Genomic DNA, 15,047 nt, shown 5'->3' on the forward strand with positions numbered 1-15,047 from the left:
TGGAATACAATCACTAAGCAGTGATTGTTGCTATGAATCCATTAACTCCACCATAAAAAGTTTCATTTAAACTTCAGTATAAGTTTAGAACGCAAGACTACAGTACAAGTATCATTTATATTTCTATATCATCACCAAGCCTTCTACTCGCTGCCTTTTCCAAAAATTCAAAGAGCCAAAGAAAGAAAAAAAAAATAGAGTAAACAAATAATCAACTAGGAATTTGCAGTGAATAGAGGCTTTCATCAATCAATTAAACTGACTTGCAAACAATCAACTGGGAGGGCTACTAATGAGGGATTTACAGAGTTGGCAGCAAATCATGTGTACAAATTTCCATGCCCCACCATTGCAATTAAAAAAAATCTAAACTGTAAACAAACAGTTCCCAGCCAACATGGGGAAAAGCGAGGACAAGATCAAGACTTTAGATTCCAGTCATTGACTTTAACTGAGTAGTGCGTTCCAGGTTTTCAGATCGTGGCAAGACAAACAAATCTTCTTAATGTGCCTAACTATTACTGTGGCAGGAAAATTCAGCACAAATTATGTGAATTAAAATAAAAATGATGGCAACGATGTCTCCTATTGTACATGAAACTGTCAGCACAATACATAAAAGCTTTTATCATCTTCAGGAATCGGGACTATAATGCAACTGGAAAGACTTTCCATGTATTCCATTTTACATAACCATTCCCATGTATAGTCCAAAAACTACATGGGTGGTTTGTATTCTCTCCTGCTCTCTATGACAGCCTTCTTCCTTGTGTCAAAATCAACTTTGTCAAGATCAAAAGCAGTCCCAAGATAGCCGTACAAGACCCTCCTTTTATCTCCTTTTTTCTCATCCACCTTCACAAGGTTTGCATTATTCTCATCATCCTTTCCTAATGTTTGTGACTGCACATGGGCCCAATCCTTACGTCCATGGTTTTCCTTCTCAAAGTGTTCAGCAAGTCGAATGGCCTCCTTAAAGCCTGATTCGTCCCCAGCAAATTTAACCAGTGTTATGCCCAAATGACCATCTCTTCCATATAATGACTTTGATTTGCCACCAACAAATCCAAGCTCTGGAAAAAAGATATTGTCAAAATCTCACTATCATCAGATATGAGTGGATGATTGGAAAAAACTTAAGATTTTGGTAATGCTTCCTAAAAAGGAGTTGCGTTGCATAAATGTTGCCATAAAAGGCACATTGGCCAAGTAATTTACATAGGAGATTCTGAGCCCAACAAAATGCTGTTTGTCAAGGAAAACTACAAGGAGTGCAATCCAGTGGAAGTAGAAGAGGAGAAAAAAACAAAGGGCAGAACAGTAACCAAACTATCTAAATCAAGAGACTAGACAGCATGAGCAAGCGAAATGGACTATAAGGAAGGTGCTTAAAAATGGGAAATATTGGAGATAGATTTTTCTGTGTCATCTGAATTTCTATCCATCAGTATTAGATGGTTTATTTGATTAGAAATAAACAGATAAATGTCTAATCTAATATAATATGATTAAAACCAAAAGCAGGTCTAAACTGAATTAGCTTATAGACTACTTAGTATAACAAAGTAACCAGCTAAGCACTTGCAGTAAGACAACAATCAAGATTCATGAAGAAAGATTAAACGAACGAACTCATTGAGATTTAAGGAAAGGTAGAATATTATCTAATAAAGCAAGGCCTGGCTGGCTGAAAATTCAATTTGCATGACATTTAGGTATCGAAACACTTGACAAGCACAACATAATTCACAAAAATTAAAAACAGAAACCGGGTCAGGAAACCTATAGATCAAATCAACTCCATTTTGCGATCAAGACAGTAGCATTACCTCAACTAGTTAAAAATGCTAATAAGCTACAAATATTATTCAAAATTCATGATCTCAAAATATATATTATCACCACTAAGTGCTGAAACAATACAGTTAAGCATCAACTAGAATAATGTATGGTAATTATTTTCACAAAACTAACAATCCTCACAATAATGTTAATAACTTTCTTGATTGTTCCATATATCGATAAAATAACACATGCATCTGCATAAATGATCAGCTACATGTGGCTATGCATAAATGGACAGGTAAGAAAGATATGCACATACACAACTTAATATTCTCCATCTCAAAATAAACACCCTTGGTGCTTGATGCAAAAACAACATAGTTAAGCATAAACTGCAATAATGTCCAAACTCCAGAAATTCTACATAAAAAATGAAGAGCCATCCCACAATAACATTCACCAAAACCATTTTCTTGATCTCCAACCTACCATCATTAAATATATGTATATGCATGAGCATAAATACACAGCTAAATGCATGCATAGTTACATGTATAAATGGACAGGTTCATATATCCACAGACACAATTCATCTCAAAACAAACATATAACCTCAGTGCTAGGTGTCAAATCAAATGAAGAAGAACCTAGTTAAGCAACAACTAGAATAACATCAGGAAAAGTTAGGCACAAAATGAAGAGTCGCCCCATAATAACATTCACATCTTTCGTTCTTGGTTGTAGAATCAACTGCCATTGAGATATGAACACAAGTAGAAGTAGGTGTGCATAAACGCACAGGTAACAAATAAATATCCCCTAGAAACTATGCAATCTAGGTAGAAAGATCTATTCATGAACATCTCCATCTATCTACCAGGAAAACAACTTAAAAGCTAGTCAAAGGAAATTAAAAATAAACAGAAGAATCATCCAATAAATCAAATTATAAAGGGGCGCAAAGGGTTGTGAGGACGTGATTCTGTTCAGGTCACATATACAGTCTAAATAATGTTCCACACAATGGACACGTTTAGGAAGGGTCAACATGCTGGGCTTCCAGAAAGTAAGCTTACTCAACTAACCCAAATTAATAAACCTTCTACAGGCAAAATGAAATTAAAGAAATTCCTCAAATCCAAAGACCAATCTCTCTTTTATTCTCTATTTTTTGGCTTATATCCTTGAACCAGTTACTGCTTTGAACAATTCCATAATTTTTTTGTTAATGATGGTATCAAAACCCAGTTTTGAGCTACTCACCATTGTTTTCCAGTTCTCATAATTCAGTATGTAATTACAAGAGGTAAGCAAAGAAATACTCATCCCATTACCAACTCTTACTACAGTGCTCACAATTCTTCTTAAAAGATCAACAATCATGGGGTGGAGTGGAAGGGAAGTTTTAGTGGCCCAGAACAGGTAACTGACCACACTAATAATGAATCGGGGCCAATGTTTAGCAGTTCATTCGATAGGAAGAAGCAAAGTGTAAACAAAAGGAATGCAACAGTCACCATCAAGTGCAATGGAAAGGAATAGAATGGTCACTATTAGTATTGAATCAATGGAATGGTAAATCTTGGGGAAAAGAAGAAAGGAAAAAACTTGTATATAAATTTTCGATTTAACTGTCTCAAAAATAAGATGGCTATTACATATATCTAAGCACCATGTGGAGGAATGACAAGTAACCCCCCAAGTAAAGTTACTAGCACAAACAGACACACACTCATCACTTAACATCAACACAATTTTCACCATCTGAGATGTGACTCCTGCTTATGAGTATCAAGCATCTATCCAATGCATTCTAGTTTCACTCTAAATCAAGAGTGATCTGTATTGATTACTGAGAAGCTGAATCCTTAGGGAGCTATACTTAAAGAGTTAGTGTGGCAATTGTATCCAATCAACCCAAAATCAATCCAAAAATGCAATAAAATACAAATAGTATGCAGATTCACTACAAGGAAATTTAAAAATATTAAATATGTAAATTGATGAAAACCATCCAATAATCCTAACCCATCTATTCGACTCAAGCATTGATGTATTATGACAAAAAATTCTGAAAAACATAATACAAGTAAATCCAGAAGAGCAAAGTAGAATGAAACTTAAAATAGAAAGTGGCCAATCATTTGTCATAATCTTGTCAAAGCTATAATGCAAATGAATCTAGATGTTTAGAGAGAATCAACCTCAGTCATTGAGAGCTAATAACTACATATCAAAAGCTATTTTTTACATACCAAAAAGTTACAGCAATACTCGGTATTTTGAAGACCTAAACAAATAAATAGAGATAATATAAGTTAACAGCTTCAACAAAACTGCTTTATATTATTTTATTCTATATCAACTACATATGTCAAATCGTGACATAAAAGAGAAGTAACGGCTAAATGACTAATGAAATGAAAAGGTCAAACAAATTAGAAATAACAAAGCTTTTGATAAATATAAATTTTGTAACTAAATAGCCAAATCAGAGCAAGAACCTACCATGAAAATATATAAGACAGGACTTATTTCTGTTCAAGATTAAAACAAAAAACGCAAAGAGCAATCTTGACAGAAGAATCAACTCCAAGAACACTTCGATGTTAATGGAAAGTCCTATAAAATAAAAAATTGTATTTCAAATTATGGATGAGTCTCTAATGTCCCAGCTTCTAATTTGATGTTAATGGGAAATCCTATAAAATCAAAATGACTTTTCATCTCATTATCTTTGAAGAGATAATGCCACGAGAGTATTCCATTAAACAGCAGCCTAAAGCAGAGGGAGGTTGGCCAACTAAGAAATATTGGGAAAGCCGGAATGGTAACTGACTACTACATGTTTCCCACTGAAACTGCTCTAAAAGGCCGACTCAGCATGCATGCAAGAAATATTTTCCTGAGCTCATTAAGACCATAAAGAGAGACATCATATAGAAGATGATAGAGAATGGAGGGTCACTTTATACCTCTAATTTTATTATCCATTGTTTTGTTTCCCAAACCCTCCATACGACCATCTCTATTTTTTCCGGTATTTGTGTTATGAATGATCACCAAAGGTGGCCACATGATCAGATCATCCTGATTTGCTGCTGCTTCATCAGCAGGTAAAAACTGATATGCCTTTGAGTTATCAGGAGGCTTTGAGTAGTTCCAACCCATTAAGACACACAGAGCTTTGTGTAATCCCAAATGATCAACACGTGAATCAGCATTATCTGGGTTGTATGTGTGCATAATGAGAGCATGCATATCTGGAAAATCTTTTGCAGACCTGAAAGTTGGCATATCAAGGGCATTGAAGAATAGATTTTAGGTTTTCACCCTGTAAGTACACAGAAAAGGCAAAGTAAAAGCACATATTCGCTTCCTTTCATTTAAATTTAAAACCAAACATCTTCTTTTGAACTAAGTCACACAGAACCTGCATCCTAAAGTACATCAAAGCACCAAGCAACTACTAAAGAAAAACTGAAAAAGTGGAGAAGCACCACCTCTGAAAAGTTATAATCAGCACGATGACATAGTTTGGTACTAAACAGTTGCAGATGCCAAAATTTTCAAAGACAAATTGACCAATGTACACATGCACCTTTAAATTGCATGACTGAAAATGGAAAAAAAACTTCCATGCATGAAGTCAGTCCCAAATCATGAGTTGCAAGGGCATAACATATATCAGCAACTATTAAACAGGCAAACAGATACTCAAACTCCAATGAAACAAATAAAGCTCTCTCTAAAGAGAGACAGAAGGACAACTAATCAGTACAAAATTGTTCTCACCAAACCAAAGTTTCTGTTCTCAAAAGATTTCAATTATTGGCAAAGACATCAGAGTTCAGGCCACACATGATGCTGAAACTCAACTTCAGAAGCAAAATAATATAGGGAACTGACAGGCATAACCTGGGACTCATAAAGCTAAGTTCCAGTGAAAAGGGACAGATAAGCACTAAAATCATACAAGAAAAAGTATAAAATCAACTTTAGAGAAGCAAGGAAAAAATTGTATAACGAATAAGCATGGTTCTAAGGTTCCACAAAAGGCCAGAGATGGATGAAGCTCATTATGTATTTAAGAACAATCTACTTCATCAAGAGCAGCTCTATGACCCTCAGAGAATGCCATGTTCCTAAATTTATTTTGCAACAAACAGCAAAATAGCCTTGGTTGTTATAAATGATACTCCCTCTGTTCCTATTTATAAGATCCAATTACCTAATTCATTCAAAGAAAAGTGGCTAATTTAGTTGATAGCAATAAATTTGTCTTAAATTTATAACTCTTTCCAAAATTATCCTTGTCATGAATTCTGCTCTCTCTCTCTTCTAATTGTTTGCCAATACATTCTCTCTCCTTTTAATAAGGGGTATTCTAGTATAAAAATAATTAATTCAATAGATATTATAGATCGGGTCTTATAAAAAGGAACAAATAACATTTTAAACTTGGTCTTATAAATAGGAACGTAGGGAGTAACCAACATAACCATACTCGAAACTGCACCTCATGTTCAAAATATACAAAAGACTATAGAACAGGGAAGCCTATATTGCCTTCATAGATTAGAATAATTACAAAGAAATTGATGACAATGTCATCCATTTCATAAATCAAGCAACATTAGATAAAAGGGAGGGGAAAAAAAGGCAAACCAACACAAGGCTGCCATCAAGTGGGATCTAGGGAGGGTAGATATACGCAGCCTTACCACACCCCCTGGGCAAACAGAGTGGCTGTACCCACAATTTGAACCTATGACCTCTAAACCCCAGGTCATAAAGTGTGTGTTTGGTTCTGCGTTTATATCCCACACTTACCAACAAATTCACGTCAAATGTTAAAATTAATGCAGAACCTAGTTCATGGCACATCAAGAGGACATGCATCCAACCCCAGCCCCAACGGACGCATATCCAGATATGCTAAAAGCAGCAACCTTAACGTTGCTCCAAGGCCCACCATCTAAATCAAGTAACACTATAATTTAAGAAAAATGAAAGCAAAAGTTTTTCCATAATAAAAGGCATAAAGAGCTATAAACTTGTTACTAATATAACCCAACTAAAGCAGAAGTGTTGCCAATGTGGCAATGCCATATTAGAAAACATAAGAGCTCTAGCCATGTTATATCACTTATATGGCAACAAAATAGCTTCAAAAGATGAGAACAAGACACTAGCCAGTCAACAAAACAGAAATCAAAGAAAGATCATCACAGCTGCATAGAAATTATGAGTTAAGCAACTGTGATATTATAAGTGTATCTGATGAAAGTATTAAGTTTCTCAATTCATCAAATCCTAAAGAATCATCAACTCACTTCATAATTACTACAATGGGTCCACCAATACCATTTCCCACTATTTCTAACAAACTATAGCAACAGCAGAAATATACAAGTTCAGCAGATAAACTAGCCAGTTCAATATGGATACATATGGAAATGGCTCCATATAAACAACAGAAATGAACAACATAACTACAGGTAGAGAAACTTCAAGGGCTTACTACATCACTGTTCACTATCATCCAATTATACCTCAACAAAGAATCCTTCTATGACTTTTCCTGACCAGACCAAATGAAATCACATATGCAAAACTTTTTTACAAAACTAGTTTCCAGTACTGTAAAGTATAAATTTCATTGGTGATCACCAAATCAGTCAAGACTTCTATGGACTAGAGTGATAACTCTTACTACACACAAGCATGACATCAGATGCTTGATGACTAAATTATATTATAAGCAGTCAACTATAAGCATAGAACTGAATTAGACAGCCTGTTTCAAGGAACAAGTTTGCTAGGTTTGTGAATAACTGAATACATGCTATTGCTGTTAGATTTTGTGAGGGTTGGTAACCGTAGTTAACAAAACAGAAGTGATATGCTACAATGGGAAGAAACAACATTAGGACCAGGAACCTAACATTATCTAAAAACCTAAGCTCCAGACAAAGCTAAGTGGTAAGTGTTGTCAACCTGAAATAAATTACTCAACTGAGCTGCACAAGTTTACAAGACAGGAAGATCCATCTTCTAAAACTAAAGGCACACACTTCATTTCTTAAGAATTTAGATTTATCACAAAGATTCTAAATACTTCCTTTGTCTCCTTGTTGTTAAATGGCGGCACCATGGGCACCATGGAAGAATGGCATAGCAGATTTTTTGCCAACCACCATAGGCAATTTGTTAATAGAGGCCTGCTATGGTGGCACCATAGGCGGCAATGGTCAAATGTTGGCCTTCTGCCATATTCCACTATCCACCACTGGTAACATTGTCCTTGTATACCTAAGCTAAAGACATAGTCAAAGGATGTTGAATATCGAGAAAACTTAGAGAGAATTTGGAAAACCTAGTAACCTACTGTATATTAAAAATAAGAAAATAACTGAACCTACAAAGATTAAGCTTGCAACAGATATTTATAGTACAGGAGATATAGAGCCTATCTAGAATCTAATCTGACAGTCACCAGTTGTAACTGATTTACAATCAGCTAGCTATATTACAAGAAATGAACTGCTGTCATACTAATTCCAGCTAGACTGAGAAATGATATTTTCTCACAAAGGAGGCACAAGAGGTCTAGCTGGCCAAGACTCTAGACACTTTGGTTCAGGCAAGGCACACCTTTAATGCCTCCAAAATGTTACAACATAACTAGTAGTCAGTCACACGGACTGGGTTCGATCCCGATACAAAAACATTAAACAAAAAAAAAAGCAGCAAGAAGCTGAGTTACCTAAATTGTGCTACTCATTTTGACTTACGCTATGCTTGAATAGTTTAACCTATATGGAAAAATATCGCAAAAATATTCATCTAATTTTTAAGTGCATCTCGCCTGAAGCTACCAAAACCGCACAACACCCTCGAGCCATTCAACTACTACCTTGCTTTTAAGGTTATAGATAAATAAACTGAAAGCAAACAAACAAACAAACAAACTTGGAAGAAACAATGGTAATCATCCTAATTGCAGCAAACCTGCCAGTGCCACAAGCAAGACAATGAAGGCGCCCCTGCTTGCCATCTTCCAAGCAAGTCCTCTTCTGCGAGACATTCTCGTTAATGAGCTTCGAAAAGTTACAAAAGGATTTCTTCAACGCGTCCTGATCCACCTGCGAGTGTCTCGTAGAATTCGACAACCCATCGAGCCTGGAGTGCTTGGAGGGCCTCAAGTCACTGGGGCCCGCAGAGAACTGCTCCCTGGAAATGCCATTGGCGTTACGGAGAAGCTGCTCCCTCTGCCTGGCGAGGTCATCCCTGGGACCGCCGTCATCATCACCGTATTTTCGCTTGGCGGCGGCGGCGGTGTATGAGTAGTCGGGGAGGCAGAAGCGGGGAGGGAGGTCGAGAGGGCGGGGGGCGAAGTCTTGGTAATCAGGAGGGAGGGCGAAGTAGGAGCGAACGCTACCGTCGGCGAGGACGATGGTGCGGCGTTCAAGCATGTGGAAGCCGTAGGCGGGAGGAGGGGGAGGGCCCAGAGGGGCGGGGTCCGGGAAGGGGAAGGGGAGGTGTTTGGGGCTAGGGTTAGGGTTTGTGTTAGATTTGGGTTTGGGGGAAGGGGCGGTAGATGATTTTGATTTGGGATCGGCTGGGGAATTGGCGGAGGAGGAATTGGGTTCCCAGCGAGATTTGCGGTGGGAGGCGGAGGGGGGAGGTTTGTTGTGATGGGAAGACTTGGGATGGTTGCCGCCGGCCATCCTGCGGTGTGGGATCTTTCCTTGATTTCCCCGCGGGGTCTTCTGTGCTTCTTCTGCTTTACTACTGTTTCCCTTTCATTTGTAAGCTTTTACAAACTTAGTTTCCTTTTGAAAAAATTGGAAGAAAAAGAAACTAATTAAGTTTTTAAAAATAAAATTATATACTAAAAATAAACATGCGGGGATAGCTCAGTTGGGAGAGCGTCAGACTGAAGATCTGAAGGTCACGTGTTCGATCCACGTTCACCGCAAATATATATATTTAATAATTTTTTCTTATTTACATAAAAAAAACATTTAATTACTTAGTTATAACTTTAATTTGATAATTATATACTTTAAAATAATCATTACTTCATATTTTAATTTATTTTAAACAAATTACCATCTTAAAATTAACATAATATTTTTTATTGTTATCCTTTTTAAATAATTATTAAATAAAATTAGATGATATAAATATATTTATATGATATAAAAATAATATTTGATGAGTGGGAAACGCGGAAACGAGTGGAGTTTTTTAACATAAGGATAAAAGAGAAATTTCAATAAAACAGTGATGATAAAAATAATAAGCTAACAGTTTTCATAAGTTCAAATGTTAGACAAAGCAATATTTACAAAGAAAAAAGGAGAGCTTCTTTTTTTTTTTTTACAGAAGAAAAAAGGAAAGTTATAAGCCAATAAAATAAATTCTCTTGCCAGAGCTCAATTTTACTCAAATAATTGTTTAAGTTAAATGTTAAACTAATTTAACTACTCTCCAAGGGGGAGAGAGCACATGTTTCTGGAGCACTAATAAAAATTTCCATTCTGAAGACATAACATGGGTCCCAACAAAAAAACCAAGAATGTAATTCCACTTTTTTTTATTTTAAAAATGTACATAAAAAAACACTAGGAAAAACTATTTTTATTTCTAAAAATAAATATACGTACAACAATATTGTTTACAGAGGTCAGTCCACTGGCAGAAGATATTAGCTACGAGACAGAACCCCTTTCGAACTGCACATAGAAATTCATGGATGGTATTAGTTTTTTTACATGACAAGCAGATTCAAGGAAATTCATAGTTTTCATAGACATATAGCAAATGTGAATGCAACGCATGTAAAGAAACAAAATTGATTATTCTATCATTTTAAGACAAAATCCTGGAGCTGGTTTGATTCTTATAGAGCAGAAATATCATCTTTGTTGTCAAACAATGAGGAGAGAAAAATATAAATGGTTTTCAAATAATACTAGCAGCAAATAATAAAGTGAATAAAATCTAATTCTCGTCTTCTTCCAACAAAATCAAAAGGCAATTTCAAAGGTGACGTGGATCATACCCTGTTGCTTGTCGAATAGCCCGAGCAAAAGCTTTGAAGGTTGCTTCAATATATATTCTGTTAAAAGTTTTCAAAATTGGAATATAAAACATTAACTAGAAAAAAAAAGCATAACCCTCAAATTGGATTATGTAGTCAATCATCTGTCATGCATGAAGAACATAGAAACAATATCTCAATTTTCTAACCTATGTGGCTATGGGATACATCTAAGAGCCCTGGTAAAACATCTTATAACAGCAGTATGTGTATGTTTCTTTCATAATGATATGCACGAATATATTTACGAATTTAATATAACTGACTATGACCTAAGTTCTATGTATTAATACCTGCTGAATGTGAAGTGTCATACCAGACGTGTTCACCAGGGATTGGAAGAAATGCTCCACCAACTATAAATGAGGATATCCAGAGGGTTCATTAGTAATAATAAGAATAAAGGGAAAGACAAAAGGAACAAGAAGCATGATAGATGATTCACATTAAAAAGAGTATTTGGAAACATCAGAGGCTCAATAGCAAAATTCCAAAGTTTAATGAAGTAATTAAACAACATACACTACCTGAGTATCATATGTCCCAACCCTCTGAGTGGGTATGTCCAAATTATAACTTAGATGTGGTCGGCCAGACAAATCCTGAAAATGTAAGTGTGCGAGGAACCCATGAGGGAAGTAGCGAGAAAATAAGAGAAATTTTATTGCTTGACTAAAAAATGAACAGAAAGAGAAAGATCTCTCCTCCAAGGATTTCATCTCACAAATGAGCTACTGTTCTGTTTACCCAATGCTAAGAAATCTGGATGACATTTCCTTCTGCCACTACTCCTATTTAAGCTAAAACTTCTATTCCTCCAACTATTCTAACTATTGATGTGATGCTCTACTATAACTAACTTGCGAGTAACTGTTGATATCTGGGAATCTGAACAGTAATGGAGGAAAGATATCCAAAAGTAATTGAATATATAACAATTTTATAGAGGAAAAATAAGCTTATAAAAGTGATCAGATTGAACACTAGAATTTTCTAATTTCAACTCAAGCATTGTGTACCGGTACTTCTAGAGCTAATTAATGAATGAGCCTCATCACAGGCTCATATGTGTGGTGCCCCTTTGTCAGAAGTAACCAAACTTTAAGAGTAATTTGAATTTCTTAATGCATATTACCAATATTAAGGTCACACATATAAAAAGTCAAACCATTTTTCGAAGCATGTTTATCCATTCACCATGTTTATAAGCAAGGACAAATCACACTTTCCTGATGTTAACATTAACTAATAATTGATGATTATATCTACAAACAGTATGCAAATTACCAGTGAAACATGGATTAATGCTTCATCCAGTGGAGCAGAGAAGTTACCAAACCGGTTAATACCCTTCCTATCGCCAAGAGCATGCAGCAAAGCCTGAAGAGGTAGTAATAGAAGCCTCTTACTTCTAACAAAATGATAGATAAATGCAAATTTATTTTTTAAAAAGAAAAAGACTAGTGTAATTACAAACCCCTGTTTCTATAAGATTAGAATTGGCATTATATTTGTTATAATTATCAGCAATTACTTAGATGCCATAGTGCATATTCACAGAATCCATGTCTGCCATGGATGAAAAGAAAACTTGCAGAGAGGAAGCCAAAGAGAAAAGAAAATGGAGGAAAATTTGATTAGCATAGAATGAGAATTAGCTTACAAGAAAGTTGGCTATTACAGTTTATATATTTGGCTACAAGAGTAACTAACTTGTAACTAACTAAGCTAACTCTAGTTACAATGTGATCAATCTGAATTAACCATGATTAAAACAGTATCTATGCTAAGACATATAAAGTAAAAGGTGAAAGATAAAGCTATAACTTGCACACCAATCTTCAATGCAAGATAATGAAGACGTTTTAGTTTCAAGTTACAATTTTATCATATTGAACCAAAAAGTAAAGAAAGAATCAGCTCATGTAATGGTTTGCATACGGTTCCAATAGCAAGGGCAACGTCTTCATTCGTGTGATGATCATCAATATGTATGTCACCTGTAGCCTTTATGCGTACATCGAACAGCCCGTGTGAAGCAAGTTGCTGAAAAATCACAACCAAGTTTAGTTTCCATAACTATTATTTTAATTGAATAATTTTACATCCTTATTTATGATCAGGTTCTAACAATGCAAATCTTTCCAAGGAGATAAATTCTTTTCTAGACAAGTTCAAAGTTCATCTCACATCCGCCTAGCCTTTCATCTCTTTCATTTCACATTATCATGCTCAGTATTCAATTAAAGCAAGAACTTCGATGGAATAATATGCATTTTCATTTTGGATGTCTTATACTAAGCTAGCATCAAGTGTACAGAGGATTATTCACTGTATGATACTAAATTAATTAATTAATTTTGTTTTGGCTCCCACAACATTTATATAAGCAATGATCGAAATCTTATATTACATTCAGAGTGTAGCAGCAGCACAACGCCGATCTTCTTCAAGGGTGTTTTTGGTCCAAAGAAAAAAAACGGCGTGAATTTGGGTCGAAAAGGAAGTGAAGAAGCCCAATTAAATTGTTAGCTTACCCAACCCATGAAAGAAATGACCAATCAACTGGTATTTTTTATATGCATATTTCACTTGGTAAAAAAGAAAACAAAACTAATGATTAAAGGCAAGGTTCTAATTTTTAAATTACAGTTGTGATTGCAGTTTTGTTGTTATCTTTTATGTAGTGGAAATTTACAGATAAATACCATAATTGTGAATTGCTGTGACGGTAACTCTAAAAATATTATAGTTCCCTACGACACCTATGCTTTGGTGGATGCGTTGATAATGAGAATCAGGTTCGAGTGATCCCAAGTGAAACAATAAGGTTGGCATCTGGTAGGTTTGAAATGTAATTATTATTTTGTCAGCAATATAATCTCAACTCCAAACTTATTCTAAATTCCAATTGAAATTTTGAGCTGACAAGATACAAGGTAACTTGTAAAAATCAATGTTTAATTACAAATTTTATCATTAATTTTTTTTTGTTTTGTCAATTTTGCTGTTCAATTTTTTTTTTTTTTTAATTTTATCACTTGAGTTTTGTTTGCAAAATTGAAAACATGTTAGAAACTAATAATTGCTTTTACATTACTTTTGATATGATTTTGCTCTAAATATGGATCTCAAATGTAAAACTAAATATGCATTAACTTTCAAAAGAAAATATTTGTAGGAAACAATTTTTTTTACCAAAATTGGTGAAATACAATGAATTAAAATGGAGCAAAATAAAATAATAATTTCATTTTTTAAATATTGTATGATGGGATATAATAAAAATGATTTAGTCTCATATCTTAAATAAAAAAGTATTACAAAAAATAAAATAAATTGTATTAGATTGTTATTACCTTTCTTTTATTTTATATTGAATAATTCGAACAATGAAATTTAGGATGAAGACATTCAATCTAATTCAAATTCATTCCTACTCATCCATAAGTACATTTCGGATTTTCGGTCATTAACAAAGTTGGATATAGTCAATAATTAGATCTCTTCATTAATATGTTGTTGAAAGTTCGATGTTTAGTTATATGTAGAAAAATATAATTAATATTTAATTATCAACAAATGTTAATCATTAGATTTTATTAATGAAAAATTTAAATCTACAATTTCTCATCTTCTCCTTCATTTTATAATCTCCTAGAAAAAGACTTTACTAAGAGAAATAATATCCACTTTGAAGATTTTACATACCAAAGAAATTAATCTCCGTTTGTGCAGCTAAAAATACACAATCCTACTATTAATATCTCTTTTTCTTTTATGGTCTTGCTCGTAAAAAGGGATGATGGTAGCCTTTATTCCTTGCAAGTTACATCTTATAGTCACCAATTTGCTATCCAATTGTCAAGAAGAAGACGAACACTCATAATGTAGGAATAGACCTTGCCTGTGATCATTGTTACGTGGATTTAACCGACACTTCTTTAAATTCAATTATTCAACTATGTTGATGCATGTTCTGTCATCTGCTAATGAAATTATCATACTGTACAACTGCTCTGCCCCCAGAATTTGAACATATCCATCAAAATTCATTTTTTTTGCACACCCAAATTATACAGTTGGTTTTGTCTCGCACGCCATCACTTAGGAATACCATAACCTTCTCTTCTCCTATTATTAATTTTTA

At 34.6% G+C, this 15,047-nt stretch overlaps 2 protein-coding genes and 1 non-coding gene across 4 annotated transcripts; 1 reads left to right on the plus strand and 2 right to left on the minus strand.

The window, feature by feature from the left end:
* Positions 1–398: 398 nt before the first annotated feature.
* LOC100779864 (protein SUPPRESSOR OF GENE SILENCING 3) lies at positions 399–9,605 on the minus strand. 2 transcript variants are annotated; one of them, XM_014763369.3, is made up of 4 exons: positions 8,800–9,605; positions 4,761–5,068; positions 4,041–4,075; positions 399–1,073 (listed from the first exon to the last, which is right to left on the minus strand). In XM_014763369.3, the coding sequence occupies exons 1-4, from the start codon at positions 9,516–9,518 to the stop codon at positions 1,011–1,013; spliced, it is 1,125 nt and encodes a 374-aa protein (XP_014618855.1). In that variant the 5' UTR covers positions 9,519–9,605; the 3' UTR covers positions 399–1,010. The 2 variants fall into 2 exon arrangements, with proteins under 2 accessions (XP_014618855.1, XP_003535649.1); XM_003535601.5 differs by lacking the exon at positions 4,041–4,075 and having other exon boundaries at positions 8,800–9,603.
* A 91-nt stretch (positions 9,606–9,696) lies between these two features.
* TRNAF-GAA (transfer RNA phenylalanine (anticodon GAA)) lies at positions 9,697–9,769 on the plus strand. The gene has a single exon. It is a non-coding gene; the product is annotated as a tRNA-Phe (tRNA).
* A 732-nt stretch (positions 9,770–10,501) lies between these two features.
* Positions 10,502–13,443, minus strand: LOC100780398 (imidazoleglycerol-phosphate dehydratase, chloroplastic). Its single transcript, XM_003535602.4, has 7 exons — positions 13,435–13,443; positions 12,839–12,943; positions 12,185–12,277; positions 11,425–11,499; positions 11,191–11,253; positions 10,842–10,953; positions 10,502–10,545 (listed from the first exon to the last, which is right to left on the minus strand). The coding sequence occupies exons 1-7, from the start codon at positions 13,441–13,443 to the stop codon at positions 10,502–10,504; spliced, it is 501 nt and encodes a 166-aa protein (XP_003535650.1).
* Between the last annotated feature and the right edge of the window lie 1,604 nt (positions 13,444–15,047).

Source organism: Glycine max, chromosome 10 (genome assembly GCF_000004515.6).
Source record: "Glycine max cultivar Williams 82 chromosome 10, Glycine_max_v4.0, whole genome shotgun sequence".
In the NCBI taxonomy this organism is placed as follows: domain Eukaryota; kingdom Viridiplantae; phylum Streptophyta; class Magnoliopsida; order Fabales; family Fabaceae; genus Glycine; species Glycine max.

What these genes read in the sequence shown, in the direction of transcription:
- LOC100779864 (XM_003535601.5), bottom strand. Translation starts at nt 9,518, where the DNA reads ATGGCCGGCGGCAACCATCCCAAGTCTTCCCATCACAACAAACCTCCC. An exon ending in CTTGCTTGTGGCACTGGCAG is followed by an intron (nt 5,069 to 8,799) that starts GTTTGCTGCAAT and finishes GCCAACTTTCAG; the next exon opens with GTCTGCAAAAGATTTTCCAG. An exon ending in AATGGATAATAAAATTAGAG is followed by an intron (nt 1,074 to 4,760) that starts GTATAAAGTGAC and finishes TCTTTTTTCCAG; the next exon opens with AGCTTGGATTTGTTGGTGGC.
- LOC100780398 (XM_003535602.4), bottom strand. An exon ending in TTGCCCTTGCTATTGGAACC is followed by an intron (nt 12,278 to 12,838) that starts GTATGCAAACCA and finishes CTACCTCTTCAG; the next exon opens with GCTTTGCTGCATGCTCTTGG. An exon ending in AGGGTATGATCCACGTCACC is followed by an intron (nt 10,546 to 10,841) that starts TTTGAAATTGCC and finishes AATACCATCCAT; the next exon opens with GAATTTCTATGTGCAGTTCG.